This window comes from Glycine max, chromosome 3, assembly GCF_000004515.6.
Source record: "Glycine max cultivar Williams 82 chromosome 3, Glycine_max_v4.0, whole genome shotgun sequence".
Classification (NCBI taxonomy): domain Eukaryota; kingdom Viridiplantae; phylum Streptophyta; class Magnoliopsida; order Fabales; family Fabaceae; genus Glycine; species Glycine max.
Window position 1 is genome coordinate 34,091,575 of NC_016090.4, and position 21,641 is coordinate 34,113,215.

A 21,641-nucleotide genomic window follows, 5' to 3' on the forward strand; every position below is an offset into this window, starting at 1 on the left:
CGCTACCTCTGTCAACACTTGCAAAAACAACCCCCAACAACAGCAACCGGACCAAAGTGGAAAAAACACAGCTTCAAACATAAAAGAAATCGCAAACCAGTGCCAAAATAAAGAGAAAACTGCCAGGGGCAGAATTGCCATTTAAAAAATTTGCTGGGTGCACCAGCAATACTGCTGGGTGCATTTAGTAACACCCATCTAATGGCCCACCAGGTTAAAAAATGGGCAAGCCTAGTCCCATGCCATGCATCCGATCGAATGACAGCAAAAGTAACCTTCTTCTTCTCACTCAAATCTCACGCAGTCTCTGTTCCAATTTCAGCTTCCCTATGATGACTCATTATCATTCCTTGCCCACCATGGCCAACACTTCCTCCAACCATATTCGCTTTCTCCTCAGCACCTTGAACGAAGTCAACTTTGACTCCGTTTTCCATCAACTCTCTCAGGTCATTTCTTCTTCTATTTTCCTCCTCAGAACCCCATCTTCTTTTTCACACTTAATTTTTTTCTAGGTTTCTCTCGAATTTCGTGTTCGTTTGTGTCCTTGATAAAGTTCCCCTTTTTTTATTTCTCACGTGGGGGTTTTGCGGAAAATACCCCTTTACAGAATCGGATTTTAAATTGAATTCACGTGCTTGTGTGCGTGTGTCTGTTGAATGCTTTAATTCTGCGACTGTGGTGTGTGCGGCTGTTGAATATGTTGTGTGTGGAAATGATTTTTGTGATTTGTGTCGTTGGGATGTTTTTAGGGTTTATGTTGTTATTGCCTTTTCAATTGTACTTTTTATGCGTATGATGTTGAAATGCTACATTAGGTGTTGCTATCTTCCTGTGACATGGAGAATAATCAATATAGCATTTTACTATTTTTTTTTATTGTTCACTATTGTATTTTAGTAAATTGGAGTATGAAATGATTAACTGTTGAACTTTGCCCTTTGTAAAGATGATGCTGTGTGTACTGATAATCAATATTTTTTTTTCTGGTGTTTTGAGTTTATGCACAGCTGAAGAGCAGAGGGATTCCTAAGAGAAGTTAATGGTTTTAGTGAACAAATATAAAAATATAATATGCTAAGGCTGTTGTTTTCTTGTTTGATAATGGTCCAGCATTCCATATTCTTGCTCTAGGGGTTCGTAATATGACACGTTTCACTATGATTTGTGTATATCTGAATGCTTTATAGACTTGCACATCTTTGTTTATCTCCTGTCTTGCTCAGCCCACACTTTTTGTATTTTGTTCTCCTGTGAATTACCCTAATTTAGTTAATCTTGGTGGCAGACCTTAGTAGATTGCTTTGGGGTGCTCTTCAATTTTTAATCAATTCATATTTGTAATCTTCTCTGCATTGTCATATTATTGACATGTAATTTCTTCCGCTGGCAGTTCACGGAATTTGGAACTACTGGATGCATTTTGCTGCTTCAAACTTGCTTGGATCACTATGGTTATGTCAGAAGAGATATGAAAGATGTGCAGCATGAACCAATTCTTGGGGCAGTCATTAAGCACCTCTTGGACAAACCAAACTTCAGCACAGTGTTTTCTGAGTCAATGAAGAATATAGAAATTAATGAAAGCTTTTTAGAAAGTTTTTGCAATGGATTGCAGTTATCTTTATTGGAAAAAATTATAAGCAGTCTTGCTTTATCTGATTCTGAGAATTCCGATGTCAGGCTGTGTGGTAAGTATGAAGTTAATTTATAGTTTCAGTTCTTTCTTATTGTTTTTCCTACGTGCATTTTACTTGACAAATAATGTTTAGGTAAATGCTAATTTCATGGCCATATATATATATATATATATATTTTAATTTTGACTGGAAATGTGGCTCATGTATAGGCAAAATTTTTTGCATGGCTCAAATTGAGGAATTGTGTGCCAACCCCGGTTATCTGAGTTTCCATGAGCAAATTCACAATGTTATCATGTTCCTAAAGCAGTCTGAGGGTCTTTCCAAGCACGTGGATTCCTTTATGCAGATATTGTCACTTGTGCAGTTCAAAGACACACCACCTTTTGTCTTGACTCCATTGCTTCCTGATGAGATGCATGAGGCTGATTTTTTAAGGTGGTAATTTATTTAGTTATCCTTTTTGAATTATATGGCGACTGTGATACAGTTATGGTAAAAAAGTCATGGTAATCACATATCACTGACTGATTAACATTTTATTAAGTTAACTACTCATCATTCTGTCAATAATATTGAAAGCTTGTTTGATTTAATGACTGAAATAAATGGTTAACACAAACCCTTTTAATCATTAATTAAATTTAAAATGTGGGTAAAATAAAACTGGCAACCACTTTTGAATATAATTGTATGTTTGTTTTATATTATTAATTATTAATAATATTTAATTCAATCAAGAGATTATGATGTTGCTATATCTGCAATTGATGTTTAATTACATGCCTGCTTAGTAGCTTTCCCTGTCTCTTTACAGGAATATGGAGTTGTTCCATGACAGTGGAGAAAATGATTTTGATGCTATTTTGGCTGACATACAGAAGGAAATGAACATGGGTGATATCGTGAAGGAACTAGGCTATGGATGCACGGTGGATGTCTCACAGTGCAAGGAAATATTTTCACTCTTCTTACCTTTAACTGAAAATACACTCTCTAAATTGCTTGGTGCTATTGCTTGTACCCATATTGGGCTGGAGGACAACCAAAACACATACTTAACTTTTCGTGCAGCCCATGGATACAATGTGCCTGAGTTGCCACCGCTGAACTCTTGGAATATTGATGTCTTGATTGATACACTTAAGCATCTTGTGAGTTTTCTTTAACAAAACTTAAAATTCCATCTTGTTATAGGCTTGTATTCCAGTTATTAGGACAAATGAAGTAAATGACAAGATGCTTTCATTTTTCTGTGCTTTCTGGTACAGGCACCTCATACTAATTGGGTACGTGTTATTGAAAACCTTGATCATGAAGGGTTTTTTCTTCCTAGTGAAGAAGCGTTCTCTTTTCTCATGTCTGTATATAAGCATGCCTGTAAGGTATAATATCTGAGCTTTACATATGCTTTTCTGGGAGCTTAATTGATCTACATGCAAACTCTGGCATAAAATTCTGAGTGTATGAAAATGATCTAGCAGGAACCATTTCCTCTCCATGCCATCTGTGGGCCAGTCTGGAAGAATACTGAGGGTCAGCTGTCTTTCCTTAAATATGCTGTATCAGCACCACCGGAAATTTTTACCTTTGCACACTCGGGAAGGCAGCTGGTATGGTGACCTGTTTGCACATTGGCTGTTTCTTGTTCCCATCTACAAATTTTTATGACAAGAAAATTCTGTGCAGGCATATGTTGATGCAATTAATGGCCACAAGCTTCAAAATGGACATGCAAATCATGCATGGCTGTGTCTTGATCTTTTAGATGTCCTCTGCCAGCTAGCTGAAAAGGGTCATGCCAGTATTGTTCGATCAATCTTTGATTATCCCCTTAAACACTGTCCTGAAGTTTTGCTTCTTGGGCTGGCACATATTAATGTACAATTTAATAGATTCGTATTTGTTGGTTCTCCACAGCATCCCATTTTATGTCTTTTCTTGATATGAAGTTTGCATTGTTGTTCTTGCAGACTGCCTACAACCTCTTGCAGCAGGAAGTATCTCTGATTGTTTTTCTCATGATTGTAAAAAGTGGTGTAGGCAGTGGGATGATTCTACACCTTTGGCATGTTAATCCCAATCTGGTATTGAGAGGGTTTGTTGATTCTCAAAACAATGATGCAGACAGCATTGTAAGAATTGTGGACATCTGCCAGGAGCTAAAGGTTGTTCTCTTGTAAAGTGTCTATTTTTCATTTTGGATGTTTTCTGGATAGATAGATTTCACTGTTAGGTATCATTATTATTCTTGTTAGGTATTATTATTTCTGGATATCCCTAACTAGGAGCATCTGGCACCAAAGGAATAGGATTGTCTTCTCAAATGACAATTTCAATGCCAACAAATTGATGGAGGATGCTATATATTTCTTTGCTGGACATGGTTTAGAAACTGGGGAAAAGGATTTGACTTACCTTTCTATTACTGGTCCAGTAATATCAGGGATGCTTTTTGTAATGAGGGGGGGGGGGGGGGAGTATGCTATAGGTATTGGGTAGTCATATACCAAGTTTACAGTCAGATGTATGGTAGCCTAATTCTTGTACTGCTGTTTATATCTAATATATTAGTATTTTTGCTGATAAAAAAAATATTTTTCTTGTTTGAATCTAAATTTTGTTCAATTAAGCAGTTCTCACTTTTCTTGGGTCCCTTTTGTTACTTTGCAATAAACTTTTGACTTTGGTTTAATGCTAATCTTTTGTCTTTGTTTTTGTTTTTTTTGCCTTTTTTAACCTATGTCATATTTGTTTACAGATTCTATCATCTGTGGTGGAAATCATGCCCTCTTATTATAGTATAAGGTTAGCAGCTGTAGCATCAAGAAAAGAATTTCTTGACCTTGAGAAGTGGTTGAGTAGCAACTTAACTACATACAAGGAAGCCTTTTTTGAGGTAATAATGCCTTCCCTCATGCCTTGATGTTTTAAGTTTTAAAGACAGTATTACATATTTATGCAGTCTTTTGGCCTTTTGTATTTTTAGTTGCACTCTGAACTTATTGTAGCAGAAAAGTGTTTGACATTGTTAGTCTTACTTTGCAGGAGTGCCTCAAGTTCTTAAAGGATTCCCATTTTGGTGGATCACAGAACCTTTCTGGCAAATCGTTTCATCAGTCTGGTGCTATTCTGAGTCTATATGCTGAGGCAGCTGCTACCATCTTGAAGGTTATACTTCAATAATTTGGTTTCTCTGCCTGTCCTAGCCTCATTTGATTTTCATTTTTACTGTGGGATCTGACCTTTTCTGATTACAGGTTCTTAAATCTCACACCGACTTGGTTGCTTCTAGACAACTTTCTGAGGAGTTGGAGAGACTGCACGTATCTATTATAGATACGAATCCAAGGCTTCAAAATGGTGGGACAGCTGATTCATCTACTTCTGATGGATATGCGGATGACATTGAAGCTGAAGCAAACTCTTACTTCCATCAAATGTTTTCTGATCAGTTAACCATTAATGCAATGGTACAGATGCTCGCTCGATTCAAGGAATCTTCAGTGAAGAGGTGATATTTTTTAAAATTTTCATCTGGCCAATCCATTACTGCAAATACATTGTAGTGCTGTATTATTTTTGAAGCTGTAATAAACTAAAAACTTGGAAATTTTTTTGGATGTGATAGGCAGTAATTTTTGTATTGAGGTTTTTTTTATGCTCACTCTATCTATTAATGGTCAAATTCATATCTGTATGTTTTTGTCCCTTGCTTGCAAATTCTGTCAAAGGCATCTTATGTATTCTTTTATCTCTACAACTTTAGATACTAGATATTGAACTATCTACTTTTGAATATTTTTGCAAGTCATTCATTAAAAAATGCAGTAAATATTATTTGATCCTTGAACCTGTTGAAGATCACAATTGTTAATCAATTATCTAAGTTTTCAACTTAATGTTATATATGATTGGACCTACTAAAATTCTGTCTTGTGGGCTGTAACTGATCTGTATATTCTTGTCCCATTGTAGATTGTTACGAACATGCTTGAGTTGAGAATGTGCCTGAATTCTTTATAATAAGAAAGTTGAATCTTACTATGTGGGTTCATTGTTAATTAGGTATATTGTTATGATATTTAATGTAAAGAAAACTTTAATTGGAAGTTTTACAAGAATTATATATTAAGGAAAAGGTGTGTAGGGAATGTTTATATGATCTCTTTGATATCTTTTGTTTCCAGATCATGTAATTATTATTTGGTCTACTGTTAAGTGCTAAAATCGTGTCAATGTTGGTGTGAGTTAACAGGGAGAAATCAATTTTTGAATGCATGATTGCAAACTTGTTTGAGGAGTATAGATTTTTCCCAAAGTATCCTGAAAGGCAACTCAAAATTGCTGCAGTTCTCTTTGGTAAGTTTTGCTTTTGGCATTGCAGATGGTGAAATTTAAGTTCTTTTTTATGATCACCAATGTATTGGGGTTTTTGATTGTGTTTCAACTAGGCAACTTTTGATCTGAATTGGTAAATTGCAATTTATGGATGATGTTTTGAATGGTGGTTTATGTTCGTATGTGTTCATCTTGTAAGCATTTTAAACTTTGGGATTGAATCTATCTTGAGCTTGAACAAGAAATAACCGAATTCGATTATGAGCCATGCCTTTTTGAGCTTGATTTAAATTTGGAGATTTTCCAAATTTTTTAAGCAATTTAAGATGTTGGACTTTGAGGTAATGAGTGAATGACTACTAATGAATCATGTCATTTAATTAGTAATATTAAATATGTGTCTAAGACTCTAATTTAATTTATTATAATGAATGTAGAAAATAAATTATATATAATTGTGCAAACTTGAGCCTTTTACCAAGCCTACTGGAGCTCAGCCCATATTCATCCTTTTGAAATACTTCATTCCTGCACTGCTACTGTTTGACATTTCCTTCACTTATTTGTTGAGGTGTTTTTATTAAACATTAAACATATCTTTTCTGTAATTATTAGTGCATACATTGAACTGAGGTGAGCTATTATATGCATAAGGCAACATAATTGCATTTAGATGGTAATGTGTTTTAGTAATTCTGCTTGCATGTATGCAAACATCTCTTGCATGTATAGTGCATACAAATTAAGAGAACTTCTTTATCATACTGGTGTGTTTTTATTAAACTTGATGTTTTTGAGCATGCTCACTACTTGCTTTAGCTATCGTTATCTTTGCACGATTTTGGAATTATATGCGTATTCTCTAATACCTTCTTTTTTTAATCATTTTACAATCCATTTTTGTTTTTTAACATGTTTCAGGTTCTGTGATCAAGCATCAGCTTGTAACTCATCTATCTTTGGGGATTGCTCTTCGTTATGTTCTTGATGCATTGCGCAAGCCTGCAGATTCGAAAGTTTGTGTTGTTTTGAAGAGTGAATTTCTTTCAAGTTTTCATTCAATATCAGGGTTGACCTTGCTTTCATATGTTACAGATGTTTTTGTTTGGAAGTCTGGCATTGGAACAGTTTGTGGATCGTCTTATTGAGTGGCCTCAGTATTGCAATCATATTCTTCAAATTTCTCATTTGCGCAGTACACATTCAGAAATAGTTTCTTTCATTGAGCAGGCTCTCGCCAGGATTTCCTCTGGTCATTTGGATGTTGATGGGGCGAGTCATGCTTCTGTTATTAGTAACCATCATTCTGCACAGGCTACAATAGGACATGTGGAGGTAAAAGTAAATTCTTTTTTCCCTTTGTATTTGACCTGTATGCTCTTTTCTAACTTAAGGCTCAAATTTAAGATTTTGATTTTAATTTTATGTTTGAATCTGTTGTGTGCTGTGATGTTAAATGAGTTCTGCCACCCACCTTCAGTATATATTTTTTTGTAATACTTACAATTTACAAACCATTAATTGTAAACATTTTATACTATCTTTGTTTTCTTATATCGTCCTACTGGTATCTGAAACTCTTCTTAAACTAACCTGGATGTTTGTGCAGACTGTTCATTTTTTTGTTATTAACTCGTCTGTTGTTTAGCTTGAGCATTAGGTAAGATTGGTGTGAGCATAGCTTTCGAAGTATATTTGTATATCCATTGTGTTTTTATTAGATTAGATGTTGAGAGTATTACGTATTTCCTTCAGTAACTGATGTTTTCATTTGATTAGATATGGTCATATGGAGTATTGTGTATTTCATTCAGTAACTCACTGAAAAATTGTTTTATAATCTCGTTCATATTATAGTCGTTTGCTTCACGTATGGCTGGAAGCCCAGCTAGATAGCTTTGAGTTGTTTTTGTTACCCATTTACGTGTGACTATCCTTTTATGATAGGTTGTTAATGATTATTCTGTGGAGACCTATTGCAGTGGTATTTGTTTTTCTGTGCTAATTGTAGGGAAAGAATCCTTATTAATACTTGTCACTTGATAAGTTTATAGCTGAATAACAAGATTATGTTCTGTCTTTATAATAGACAAGTTATTTGCTTATCCTTTCACTTTCTGTCTATTTATCTGTTTAAGTTAACAGTTGTTCATGCTGTATCCTTGTAGCAGCTCAGTGGCTCTAGTGTTATACAACCTGGGCAGCAACATTTGTCACTGCAGCTTCAACAGAGACGTGAAAATCCCTTGGATGATCGTCACAAAGCTTCTGTTGGTTCATCTACTGATGTAAAGCCATTGTTATCTTCTCTAGGGAAATCTTCAGTACTAACACCTACCGATGCTTCTAGTACCAATAAGGTATAATACTTTTTTTAAAAGCATGACGTGAATGATGTGCCTCTCCCTCTCTCTCCCTCTCCCTCTCGTAGTCTTCTGTATTTTTGCTTTTATTGTGTTAGAGACATACAGGTAGCTGAGAAGGCTACTCTGCAATTCAGTTAAATAAGCTGTTAGAATCTATTGTAACTCTTAGCTGTTGGTTGTTACATACTCTGATTTTCATATAGTTTCTATTGAACTGCAAATTTTATGTTATTTTCTCAAAGAATACACTCCAGTTTATACTAATTCAATTTCTCTGTCTCCGATGCTTTATTGTATTGCTATTTGCTCATGCTCATATTATTTTATACTGGGACTTAATTTTGTTGCTATAATTGCAGTTACATAGCACAGTTAGCACTTCGTCAATGCTATCTTCATCTTCTCCTGGTTTTGTTCGTCCTTCCCGTGGAACTACTTCTGCCAGTATATTTCTGTTACTCATGAACAGTTCCTCTTGATTAGCATAAAGGCATAAATATTAGCCTTTATTTCTGCTTTCATTTTCTGAATATATGTTTTGCTCCTTTGATATGTGCATCTGATGTAGGGTTTGGATCTGCCTTGAACATTGAAACTTTGGTTGCTGCTGCTGAGAAAAGAGAAATTCCTATTGAGGTGATCTAGCCTTTTACAATAAATTGATCGGATTGGCTGCTTTCTTGAGTTTTGCTAATGGATTTGTTCAGTTGTTTAGATTCTCAATGATTTTACATATCTGCTTGCTTACAGATAGTTTTGAAGTGTTTCATTTTTTCCTGGTCCCTGTTTTACTTTAATTTCTTATGCAAATCTAAATTTGGATTTCATTTGCTGTAATTTAACCTTCATTTTTATGCTGTTTACAGGCTCCGGGGTCAGAGGTTCAGGACAAAATATTATTTATTATTAATAATGTTTCGGCTGCTAATGTTGAAGCTAAAGCAAAAGAGTTCACTGAAATTTTGAAAGAGCAGTACTATCCTTGGTTTGCACAGTATATGGTTATGAAAAGGTTAGATTGATCAAAAATCATGTATCATGCAATTGCTTGAAAAAAGTTGCATCCATGTAGATATGAGCAAGGGTATATATACGGTGCAGATAGGGAGTGTACTTGGGGTTTTACGGTGATTTAAGTGCTGCAGGGAAGTTTAAATCTGTTGGGTTAAGTAGAGAAATAAAGAGCATAGGGCACTTAAACAGATATTAGAAACTCAGAAATTAGGTTTTGGATCTTTTCTAAGTCCTGCTTTACTTTGTTAACCAGAGTATAATTAGGGTATAAAATCACATGTAGTATTCTTGCGTCATGGACTATGTTGAATTCAGTTTACTTTGTGTATAATTTTTAGGGTATATTTTGCCATTTCTCTCAGTGAATTTTAAGTGTACTAAATTTGCCATACAAAATATACTGAACCAAGAATTAACTGATTTTGTTGACTCAGCTTAAAAATGGAAATAATGAGTATTTTAGATGAAAGAAACAATCCAATTGTTAATATTTTGCCATTTCTCTCTAGAGTGAATTTTAAGAAAGAACTGAATGTTAGAAGTTGAGAGAGAACAGGAAGTCATTAAAACTCATGATCTGAAGGGAGTTGCTTGGGGAATTGAAGGAGGAAGTTTTTGTTATACTAGGTTTTTGTTCTTATATGATAAATCCTTTTTTGTTTCAATTCCCTCTGTTTTTTGGCACATCCTACAACACAGCTGCTATATTTATCCTTTTCTAATTGATACCTCCATTTACTTCCGCTTATACCAATTGATACTTCTTTCTAGAGCAAGCATTGAGCCAAATTTCCATGACTTGTACTTGAAATTCCTGGATAAAGTTAATTCAAAGGCTTTGAACAAAGAGATTGTCCAGGCAACTTATGAAAATTGCAAGGTTTGAGCATTGTTACTGTTCCCTGCTTGATTGAAGTGAAGATGTGTAAAATTTTTGAAATAATACTCGATGTTTGCATATTCTTCAGGTTCTCTTAGGATCAGAGCTCATAAAATCAAGTTCAGAGGAACGCTCTTTGCTTAAAAATTTGGGGAGCTGGCTTGGAAAGTTAACAATTGGCCGGAATCAGGTTTTGAGGGCTCGTGAAATAGACCCAAAGTCTTTGATTATGGAGGTATTTTCCAAATTAAATATATTTCAGGAGCAGATGACATTTCAAGTGAACATTTGCTTATCGAATTGCTTTTCATGTTGCAGGCATATGAGAAGGGGCTAATGATTGCTGTTATTCCATTTACGTCAAAGGTATATTTAAGATGTGATTATCTGTTTCATTGATGTTATTCAATAGTGTGCTACATTATCATTCAATTTTGTTTTATAGGTCCTTGAACCATGCCTAAACAGTCTTGCATATCAACCTCCTAATCCTTGGACTATGGGCATTTTGGGATTGCTTGCTGAGATTTATTCAATGCCAAACTTGAAAATGAACCTCAAGTTTGACATAGAGGTTAGTTTGTTTTGTTTGCTTGTTGGAGTGTCTTTGGCATAATTTTGTCTCTCTTCCAGTCTTCCACCTATTTATTGCGTAATATTTGTGCTATACAGGTTTTATTCAAAAATCTGGGTGTTGATATGAAGGATGTCACACCAACCTCTCTCCTGAAGGATAGAAAAAGAGAATTTGAAGGAAATCCTGATTTCTCTAATAAAGATGTTGGGGGATCTCAATCACAAATGATTACTGATATAAAATCTGGCCTCGTACCTCCAGTAAATCAAGTGGAATTACCACTTGAAGTCACCAATCCATCCAACACGGGGGCTCATCCACATATACTCTCTCAGGTTTGTTCTTACATTCTTTTTTTTTTGTTAATTTATAAATTGTAAATTATTTATTGGAATATTTCTGGGTGGATAGTATGCCGGGCCTCTTCATATTTCCTCGGGAGCATTGATGGAAGATGAAAAGGTTACACCTCTGGGATTGTCTGATTCACTTCCCTCTGCTCAAGGACTGTTACAAGCAAATCCTGGCCCAGTTCCTTTTTCTATTAGCCAGGTTTGGATCTCAAAACTTGTTTCCCCTCTTTGTTGAACCATTTTTAGCTTAATTGCATGCTATTTTTAAGCATAACCAATTACTACTTCTTGTGTTTATAGATTCCAACACAGATACCTAATATTGGGACTCACGTTATTATCAATCAAAAGCTCAGTGGTTTTGGGCTGCAAATGCATTTTCAGAGGTATGGTGCTCTGTTTTGCTTCTTGTTTGAATCTATATGTCTGAGTTACTATTTTTATTTTTAATTTTTAATTTTTTTTACAGAGCTGTACCAATTGCAATGGATAGAGCTATCAAAGAGATAGTGTCTAGTATTGTGCAGCGTAGTGTTTCCATAGCAACACAAACAACCAAGGAGCTTGTTTTAAAGGTTTACTTATCAGTGAAGCCTTGCTTCTAACTGCTTGATTATTCGTATTTCCTATTTTAATCTTTGCTACAGTGGACATATTTAGGATGTTATGGTTTATAATGTCACTTTTTTTTTAATGTTGTCAATATTGTTTTTACTGTTTGATTAATTGTGTTAATATAGAAATAGCTGTTGTAGTCTTGTTTTAACTGGATGCCTTCAACAGACAAAGCTTGTACCCAGTTTGTTTTGCTTGAATTTAATTTATGTAATTAATTTGCAGGACTATGCCATGGAATCTGATGAGACACGCATATTAAATGCGGCACACTTGATGGTCGCTAGTCTGGCTGGAAGTTTGGCTCATGTTACGTGCAAAGTAATTCCCTTAAAATGATGTCTATATTGTTGCTTTATATCTTAACAAATTCTTTTAGGATTATATGCTTTTAGGCTCAATTGTTTTATTTTCTTTTCCCTAATGTATCTCTATCTCTTCTAGGAACCATTACGGGCATCAATATCTGGCCAACTGAGGACTTCACTTCAGAACTTAAATATTGCTAATGAAATTTTGGAGCAAGCTGTGCAACTTGTCACCAATGATAATCTTGATCTAGGCTGTGCAGTCATTGAACAGGCTGCTACCGATAAGGTTAGTTGCTAAATTTGTTTGTCGTTATAGCTATTTGTGGCAGTGTCGGCAGGGGAAAATGTGCTTTTGTTGCTTCTTTTATTTGGTAATATTATAAAAACAATTAATTTTATTAGAGAATTTGTACCTTATTCTAGATGTTTCCGTTGTTGTAAATACTGCATAGCATTGGTATATGTGAACTACCAATTGATCACCTCTGTAATATTTTTGCGTTTGTAAGAATGAGTATTTATCAATTGTATCCTTTCTTGTATGTGATTATTTGATTACTTTGTGAAACACTTTCTGCATTATAATTAACTGGTGAAACAAAAAGGGGATGGAGTGAAAGTGCATCCATAGGTCACAATTTATTTTGACCTTTTGTTTAAATGTATTAAAGTGTACTGAACTAAAAAGAATTGCAAGGCTGCGAAAATAAGAATATGAAGAAGAGTACACTAAAAAGGCGCAATGCAAATTGTGTAGGTAATGGATTTTTTTTTATATGTTCTATCTGTTGGGGTCTATCTATAAGGTGGTTTAAATCCATTATTGAAGGAAATATAGTATTTTCTAGGTTTAATTCTTTGACAATCCTAATAATACACCTTATGTATGTGTTTTTTTAATCTTAACGTGCATATAGTTTTTGGTGTATGCTTGGAGTTTTGTTCAATGACTGGTAGTGGCAACTGCCATTTCTCTACTGATATTTACAGTGATAAACATTGGTTAATAATAATGCAAGTTTTTCTTAGTAAGTCTTGATTTGTTTAATCCATTATTTCCTATCTTGTTGTCATTGATGCTATATACTATTTTATAGGCAATAAACACCATTGATACAGAGATTGGTCAACAACTCTCTTTGAGAAGGAAGCATCGAGAAGGTATGGGTTCTACATTTTTTGATGCAAATTTGTATCCTCAAGGTTCTATGGGTGGTGTTCCAGAGCCTCTTCGCCCCAAGCCTGGTCAGTTGTCCCTCTCACAACAACGTGTCTATGAGGTATGCATTTGTCTAGTGTTAAATGTTTGGTAGGATTTAATACTAAGAAGAACAGTACAGTGTTTAATTTCTGTTCATTTATATTTAGGACTTTGTTCGGCTTCCCTGGCAAAGCCAGTCTAGCCCGAGCTCACATTCTATGTCTTCTGGTGTTGCTGTTCAATCTGGCACTGGTCTTACTGGCACCAATGGTTCTGTATCAGGGCAGAGTAACCCTGGATACCCTGTCACCACAGGTTATGAAGGAGTATCTCGACCATTAGATGATATGACAGAATCAAATTTGGCTCCACATTTTAGGTCCCCACTTTTTGTTCCCTATGCCTATGTCTTTGTCAGTCTATAATTCTAATTTTATTCACAATCTGCATTTAATGTTTCAGTGCTTCCTCAATTAACATTAGAGCAGCTGACAGTGTTTCCCAGCATAGTTTGGAGAAAGACTCTGTTGCCTCATTTCCTTCAGCTGCTTCCACCCCTGAATTGCATGCAGTAGATTCTTCTGAAGTGAAAGTGAGAGTTTTACATGAAAATCATTATTGCATGTGTTTCTACTTTGTCATGATTGGTGCCTAAATGTGTTTCCTAACTATGGCAAGGAATCTGGAACTTCTTCACAGCCACTGGTTACATCAGGTGCTGTGGAGCGCCTTGGAAGTAGTTTTTTGGAGCCTTCTCTCACAACAAGAGATGCCCTAGATAAATTCCAAATTGTTGCACAAAAGGTTGTTACTGATCTTTAGATTCTTTGGATATTTTAATCTGTGTATCCCATTGTAGAAGGTTATTGACAGCCTTTGTGCTATATTGGTTTCAGTTGGAAGCTATGGTCAGCAATGATTCCAGGGATGGAGAAATACAGGTATAATGCTGTGGTTCACACTTTTTCAAATCATACAGTCTTTGCTGTTATGCCTAATATGAATTGCTATTGCTGCTATTGTTTTTTTACCTTGATAATTTCTTTTCCACGTTTTAATATCTGTTTTGGGTTCTTATGTTTAGGGTGTCATTTCTGAGGTTCCTGAGATCATACTTAGATGTGTTAGTCGAGACGAGGCAGCTTTAGCTGTGGCTCAAAAGGTGCACTTTCCTCTGCTGGGAATTTTATGATTCGTGAACTTTGCTGAATGTCTAATGCCATATGTATTATCATAAATTGATTACTTCAGCAGTTTCATACTAATTGTCTGTCCTATGTTTGATACTACTCTCAATTGAAGGGATTGACAATTAATAAATTTTTAAACAGGTTTTCAGGGGTTTGTATGATAATGCATCAAACAACATTCATGTCACTGCTCATCTTGCTATCCTAACTGCCATTCGTGATGTTTGCAAGCTTGCTGTCAAGGAGCTTACTAGTTGGGTATGTTTTGTTTCACTGACAAGTCACATATTCTTTATACTTGAAGCTTTTTTAATAAAATTGCATATTTGGAAAAAAATTATTGATTCTCATTCCTTAAATTTGATGGTTTAGGTATCTTCTGTTTGCAGATAAATAACAAAATATTTTAAGGAGAGAAACAGTAAATGATTGTTACAAAATATGTTTTTTATTTGCCCTAAAATACTCCCTTTTGTTTTTTTATACAAGAAGCAAACAACTAATTCATCAAAACCAATGAAAGTAGTTAATTAATTTATTCAAAAAATACCCATAGAATTAAATTGTTTTAGTAGTGATTATAGTTAATGACAGTACACATAATCAAGAGATAATTTTTTCTACTGATGAATGGCTTGTATTTTTAATATGCCTATGAATGCATCCACTTGTATGGGAAAGAGTTAGTGCTTCATTAATAGATTTCAAAATAAATTAAGGAAATTAGCAATTAATACATCTCAAAGTGGGTGTATGTTTCTTATTATTAGGAGAAAAAGATGCATTCATTTTTTTCTCATTTAAAGGACTGGAGTCTGGAGGGAGTACCATCTAGAAACAGTTTTGTAGACATTGATGTCTTAGTTATATTATGGATATGATAAATCAAGGAGCAAATGCAGCCAGCTAACAGCTAATATTCCAACAGTAACATTTGCTCGTGATTTGCTTATAAATTGTGTATTGCATACTCCTTGCAGGTAATTTACTCGGAAGAAGAAAGGAAATATAACAAAGAAATTACTGTTGGCCTCATCCGTAGCGAATTGCTAAATCTTACTGAGTACAATGTTCATATGGCCAAACTTATTGATGGAGGAAGGAACAGTATGTCCAAAGAAGATATCTTTTATGGTTTTACCTTTTTCTATATTATTATAATTATAGTTATAATTATAATGAAGCAACTTCTCTGGATGAATGTGCAGAGGCTGCAATGGAATTTTCCATTTCCCTTCTTCAAACTCTGGTTGTTGAGGAACCTAAAGTTATTTCAGAACTTCACAATCTTGTTGATGCTTTGGCAAAGGTTTGTATTTGTACATGAGTCTCTGCATTCCTTACTGTGCCTTCAATTCCTTACAATATATTATTTTTCAGCTTGCTACAAAGCCTGGATGCCCTGAGTCATTACCACAGCTTCTTGAAATGATCAAGAATCCTGGTGCTATATCCTCTAGTAATGCTGGAAAGGAGGATAAGGCAAGACAATCAAGAGACATTAAGGTCATAAGAGAAATTTGGTTCAGCTACCACTTTTGTTCATCCTAATTTGGTCGTCTGGTTTGTTATCCATGATTGTTTTTGGTTTTTCTGAAATCTGATTTTTTTGTTACCTACAAAAAAAAAAAAAACAGGTGCCTGGTCTGTTACCTGCAAATAGGGAAGAGTTCAACAGCATTGATTCTATTGAACCAGATCCTGCTGGGTTCCGGGAGCAGGTATCATGACATTGAAATTGATTATAAGTTTGAATTTTTTTTGAATTACTTGCTGAGATAATCCAAAATTGTTGCTAAATTATTTGAGTCATAAAAGAAAACATTGAATATATTTGCAAGTTGTGGCTATTGTAAGAACAATCTTGCTCTGAATGCGGAGTATATGGCAATGTAGTTTCAGAATGATACTTTGAAGTTCAATAGTTTTTTCTTTCTAGATTGCTTGCCTTTTATTTTTCCTTTGTTTAGCAAAGGGACATCAGCGTAATTTCCTTCTTTAATTATCTCTATGCTGGACCAGAAACTAAACTTGAACTCCTAATGATTACTTATTATGCACATATTGTAGGTTTCCATGTTGTTTACAGAATGGTATAGGATATGTGAACTTCCTGGTGCCAATGATACAGCTTTTGCCCACTTTATCTTACAATTGCATCAGAATGGACTACTTAAGGGAGATGATCTTACGGATCGCTTTTTCCGACTATTGACGGTGACTTTCTTTCTTCATGCTGGTTACTCTTTTCCACTGATGACCAGGATTGTCAATTTAATCTCTTTCATTGTTTTTTTTTTCCCAGGAACTAGCTGTTGCACATTGCTTATCCACTGAGATGATTAATTCAGGGTCACTGCAATCTCAACCGCAGCAGACAATGTCATTTCTTGCAATTGATATTTATGCAAAGCTTGTCTTCTCAATCTTGAAGGTTGTCAGCTGTATATCTTTTTCGTTTCTCTTATTTTCTTTTGGGAAGCTTTAGCATCTTAGCTGTTTGGTTGGTTGTTGGAACAGGGATCAAACAAACTCTTTCTTCTTTCCAAGGTGTGTAATAAACCAAAGTTTGAATGCATTCTCTCTCTCTCTCTGTCTCTCTCTCTCTCTCTCTCTCTCGTGCTTTATTAATTATATAGTTGTGGTCTAATATTTCCCATTGCTTTGTGGCAGATTCTGGCAGTTACTGTCAGATTCATTATAAAAGATGCAGAGGAGAAGAAGGCCTCTTTTAATCCAAGGCCACTTTTCAGATTATTCATCAACTGGCTTCTGGATCTTGGTTCACTTGAGCCTGTTACTGATGGTGCAAACCTTCAGGTGTTTATCACTTTCATTTACTTCTTCAATAGTATTTTATTTGTTTAAATTTTGGGTACAAAAATGGGTTCAACTTGTTAATACCCAATAACATTGTTGATACTGGTTTTGAGTTTGAAACTGTCGAATTTTGTCAGTACTCAGTAGATGATTTTATGATTGACCCATAATCACCTGGCAATTAAGATGGTTATTTTATTTGTGCTGAATTAGTTAATATTACAGACATGTGTGTTTGACTAATACCACTTCATGTTTGCAGATTTTAACTGGTTTTGCCAATGCATTTCATGCTTTGCAGCCCCTCAAAGTTCCTGCATTCAGGTTAGGATTTTCTACTTGTGATTCATAGGCTGTATTGTGGTTTAGTCTAACAATAATGGTCTTTGAATGTAATGTAGACTTGTTAAGTGTTTATGTGTTCTGTTATCATGGAATTTCTGTATTCATTTAGAATTCCAATTCCTATTTGTGGAAAGATGAAAATATTGTTGGTTAGAGATCATTTACTTCTAGTTTACTTTGTTGGATCTTTCCTTGCTAAATCCATGCATCTTTTGCTTGATGTCCTTGTAGAGAGACCTTAGTTAGAGTTCTTCTTTAGCATGCTTTCATGAGGTTTTGGTTATGGTGGCTCTTATCTAGGAATTGTAATAATAGAATTTTAAACTTTTGTATTTATGTTGTGGTGAACAATGATAGTTTGATAACATTCTCTTTGTACCTAGATGAGAGAATTACAATATGCAGTTAGTTTGTTACCTGTACATGTATACTAATGTCCATAAAGTATTTTGTTCTCCCTGGCATTGCATCTATACTATATTTGAGTGATTATGTATGTTAATTGTCCTGATGCTAAGTTTTTGTTGTTTGGAGTGAGTATCTTTTATTAAGTTCATTTGATAATTTTTGTCTGTAATAAATTGAACCTAATGGCTCTCTTTTAACAATTATTTGCCTGTGAAGTCTACAAATCACTTATTACCTTGTATATCCATTTTTAATACTTGTTTTGTTTGATATTGTTTTAAAACTTGGTTCCTTTGTGGGAATGTTTCATCAGTTTTGCATGGCTTGAGTTGATTAGTCACAGGAGCTTCATGCCAAAAATGTTGACTGGTAATGGTCAAAAAGGTTGGCCTTATATCCAAAGGTTGCTTGTAGATCTGTTCCAATTTATGGAGCCTTTTCTGAGGCATGCTGAACTTGGAGAACCGGTTTGTCTATATCTTGGCCTCAATTATTTGCTTCCAACTGGGTCTATGCACAATAATGCTTCTTACATCTACATTTTTTTGTTAACTTTTTTATGACCAGGTTCGTGTCCTCTATAAAGGCACACTTAGGGTGCTCTTAGTGCTACTTCATGACTTCCCGGAGTTTCTCTGTGATTATCACTTTACCTTTTGTGATGTTATTCCTCCAAGTTGCATACAGATGAGGAATATCATTCTAAGTGCATTTCCGCGCAGTATGAGGCTGCCAGACCCATCTACTCCTAATTTGAAGGTCTTAGAATCTCATACTTACCTTTAAACGTTTGTTTAAGATTAAGGAAGCATTAAGTTGACGTAGTTGATGTGACTGCCTTGTGCTTCTGTACACAGATAGATTTGCTTCAGGAAATAACCCAATCGCCTCGCATTCTTTCTGAGGTTGATGCAGCACTTAAAGCAAAGCAGATGAAGGCTGATGTAGATGAATACCTTAAGGTCTGTCCCCATCCCTCTTTGAATTGGTTTGTTATTATAATTCAGTAGAATGATTATGCTTGTTGCTTGTATATAATTTTTGAATTATTTTTGCTGAAGATTTTCTTCCTTTCATTTATCTAACTGTTCACTCCAATCTATTTTGTTATCAGCCTCTGCTACATAATTGTCTTGCTTAGCTTATTTTTTTCTTTTTACTTATGTTTTATTTACAAGTGTTCAATCAAATTTCTGCAGACAAGACAACAGAGTTCGCCATTTTTATCTGAACTGAAGGATAAGATGCTTCTCTCACCCAATGAAGCAGCCTCTGCTGGGACTCGATACAATGTGCCGTTAATTAACTCCCTTGTGCTATATGTTGGAATGCAGGTACTTTAAATTGGAAACTTTTAATATTTGCCTCTGCATTAATGAGTCAATAACCACATTGAGTTTCAAAATTGTTGAAGTTTGTGTTCTAAGCATGTTAGAGCATAATACTATAAATCTTTATTGATTGGAGCATATTTATATCCTTTCTTCTTTTTCATTTTATTTTTGAATATGTAGACTTGTGTAATAATGCAATTATCTAAATGATGCATAAAAAAGTTGTTTCTTTTATAGTATTTATATTAGTAAATGTGTCATGAGCGAACAACTTCTTTCATTAGGACAATGATTAAACATTGAAGATTTGTGTTGAATTTATGTCTAGCTTGCATTCTTCGAGAGTAATTTCTTACTGTATTTTATAAGCTCGTGAATACAAGAGAAAATATTGGAAAGCATAAGATGGAACCGAGAAAGACTAAGCTACTAGAAAATAGAGAAGTTCTGATGTATGAAATTGTGATTTTATTCCATTGTTTAAAAACACTACAGAAAGATATTTATACAAGCTATTTGTAACTGGTAATTACCAGTTTAGACTAGAAGACCAACACAAATTAGTAACTGAGTTGTGATTAACTATAAGTTGTAGCTGTAACTAGTTGCTCTTACCAATTTTTATGTTTTGGTATAGGCAATCCATCAGCTCCAGGGACGAACTCCCCATACACAAACGTCAGCAAATGCTTTCCCCTTAGCCGTATTTTCTGTTGGTGCTGCATTGGATATTTTCCAGACACTAATTGTGGACTTGGACACTGAAGGGCGCTACCTTTTCCTAAATGCTATTGCCAACCAACTGCGTTATCCTAATACTAATACACACTACTTTTCCTTCATCCTTCTGTACTTGTTTGCAGAATCAAACCAGGTACATTTAAACTTGTGGCATTTTTTTTTTTTATGTTTAGTTCAATCAAACAAATTCAAGTCAAACAAATTCAGTCAAACCTGTTTTGTGCTTCTAATAAACTTGTGTTTCTAATTATGTTTTATATGGTCTGGATAGCATATATTTAACTGGATATTCTTGTTTTGACATAGCAGGAAGTTATCCAAGAACAAATTACTAGAGTCTTGTTAGAACGCCTAATTGTTAACCGTCCTCATCCCTGGGGTCTCCTCATTACTTTTATTGAGCTGATTAAGGTATATTCTTTATTTTGCTTGTGTAATTTTCTCGTTTTGATACAGATTATGGGTATCCTCCACAGGTTACTAACCAAATCTCTTATTTTCTCTATGCAATTTTTCTTGTCTTTTGCCAGAATCCTAGGTACAATTTCTGGAACCGGAGTTTCATAAGATGTGCGCCAGAGATTGAAAAACTTTTTGAATCGGTGTCAAGATCTTGTGGAGGTCCAAAACCAGTGGATGATAGCATGGTTTCGGGTTGGGTCTGATTGTCCATTGTCCATAGTCTTTTCTGCTTGTTAGTTCTGTGTAGGCTAGCTAACCATGTTAGTTAGGACTATTTATACACTCTTGTTAATCTAACAGTGCTGTTTTTACATTGTAAATGACGTTTTAGTTTTAGTGAAAACTCTTCTTTCAGATGTTATGACTACGTACTTGTTTACATTGCAGCATGAGTCTTAATTCCATATCATACATACATGTTTCCATAGCTTTCAATTAGACAATTCCTATTTAAATGGATAAAAGTAACTGAGGGCTACAAAGTACTACCTCTGTCTTTCTATACAAGATCTTTTTTATTTCATTGATTCTCTCCTTTATAAGATTCTCTTCTAAAAGTCTAGTACATTAATTATTATTATCCTATAGTATCTTTAATTAGTGTATTTTCTCTCCAAACAATAATTTTTCCTTGGTGAAAAACAACTAAGGGGAGAGAAATGAAGAATAATTTTGGAAGAACAGTATAATAATTGATAAATTTAATGTGATTAATTAAATTAATCACTTTTTTAATGGGTTTGAATTAGTTGAAAAAGTCATATATATAGATATAGTAGTATTGGTTAAGAAAAGCGTTTGCTATAAATAAGCTTGTTAGTAAGTTATTAATTTTAATTTCTAACTAAGCCAAAAGTTTATACCTGCTTTTTTGCGAAGTCTAAAAAAAAAAAAAAAAGCCTGCAATTTTGAAGGTCCGAGACCTAGTTAAAAGGTGTAAATCCAGAAGAGAATAATCAAAATTTAGTGAACTTTAACTCACGAAGAACATTCAACCTATTTGTTAATTGGAGAAACAACAGTTTCTTTTAACAAAAAGGTGG

General features: G+C 34.6%; 1 protein-coding gene across 6 annotated transcripts; it reads left to right on the forward strand.

The window, feature by feature from the left end:
* Positions 1–254: 254 nt before the first annotated feature.
* LOC100803794 (CCR4-NOT transcription complex subunit 1) lies at positions 255–20,952 on the forward strand. 6 transcript variants are annotated; one of them, XM_006576684.4, is made up of 51 exons: positions 255–449; positions 1,394–1,691; positions 1,850–2,078; positions 2,458–2,794; positions 2,912–3,025; positions 3,122–3,253; positions 3,330–3,521; positions 3,614–3,808; positions 4,402–4,539; positions 4,689–4,811; positions 4,901–5,154; positions 5,899–6,002; positions 6,903–6,997; positions 7,077–7,322; positions 8,150–8,341; positions 8,707–8,791; positions 8,916–8,983; positions 9,214–9,359; positions 10,133–10,241; positions 10,330–10,476; positions 10,560–10,607; positions 10,687–10,815; positions 10,914–11,153; positions 11,230–11,370; positions 11,472–11,557; positions 11,641–11,746; positions 12,012–12,107; positions 12,231–12,383; positions 13,195–13,377; positions 13,466–13,677; positions 13,761–13,890; positions 13,977–14,102; positions 14,195–14,239; positions 14,383–14,460; positions 14,630–14,746; positions 15,469–15,595; positions 15,697–15,797; positions 15,869–15,994; positions 16,126–16,209; positions 16,559–16,705; positions 16,794–16,922; positions 17,009–17,038; positions 17,162–17,308; positions 17,571–17,632; positions 18,375–18,528; positions 18,629–18,820; positions 18,919–19,023; positions 19,261–19,395; positions 20,033–20,269; positions 20,446–20,547; positions 20,667–20,952. In XM_006576684.4, the coding sequence occupies exons 1-51, from the start codon at positions 330–332 to the stop codon at positions 20,799–20,801; spliced, it is 7,227 nt and encodes a 2,408-aa protein (XP_006576747.3). In that variant the 5' UTR covers positions 255–329; the 3' UTR covers positions 20,802–20,952. The 6 variants fall into 6 exon arrangements, with proteins under 6 accessions (XP_006576747.3, XP_006576752.3, XP_006576749.3 ...); XM_006576689.4 differs by having other exon boundaries at positions 13,998–14,102; XM_006576686.4 differs by having other exon boundaries at positions 7,077–7,316.
* Positions 20,953–21,641: the final 689 nt, after the last annotated feature.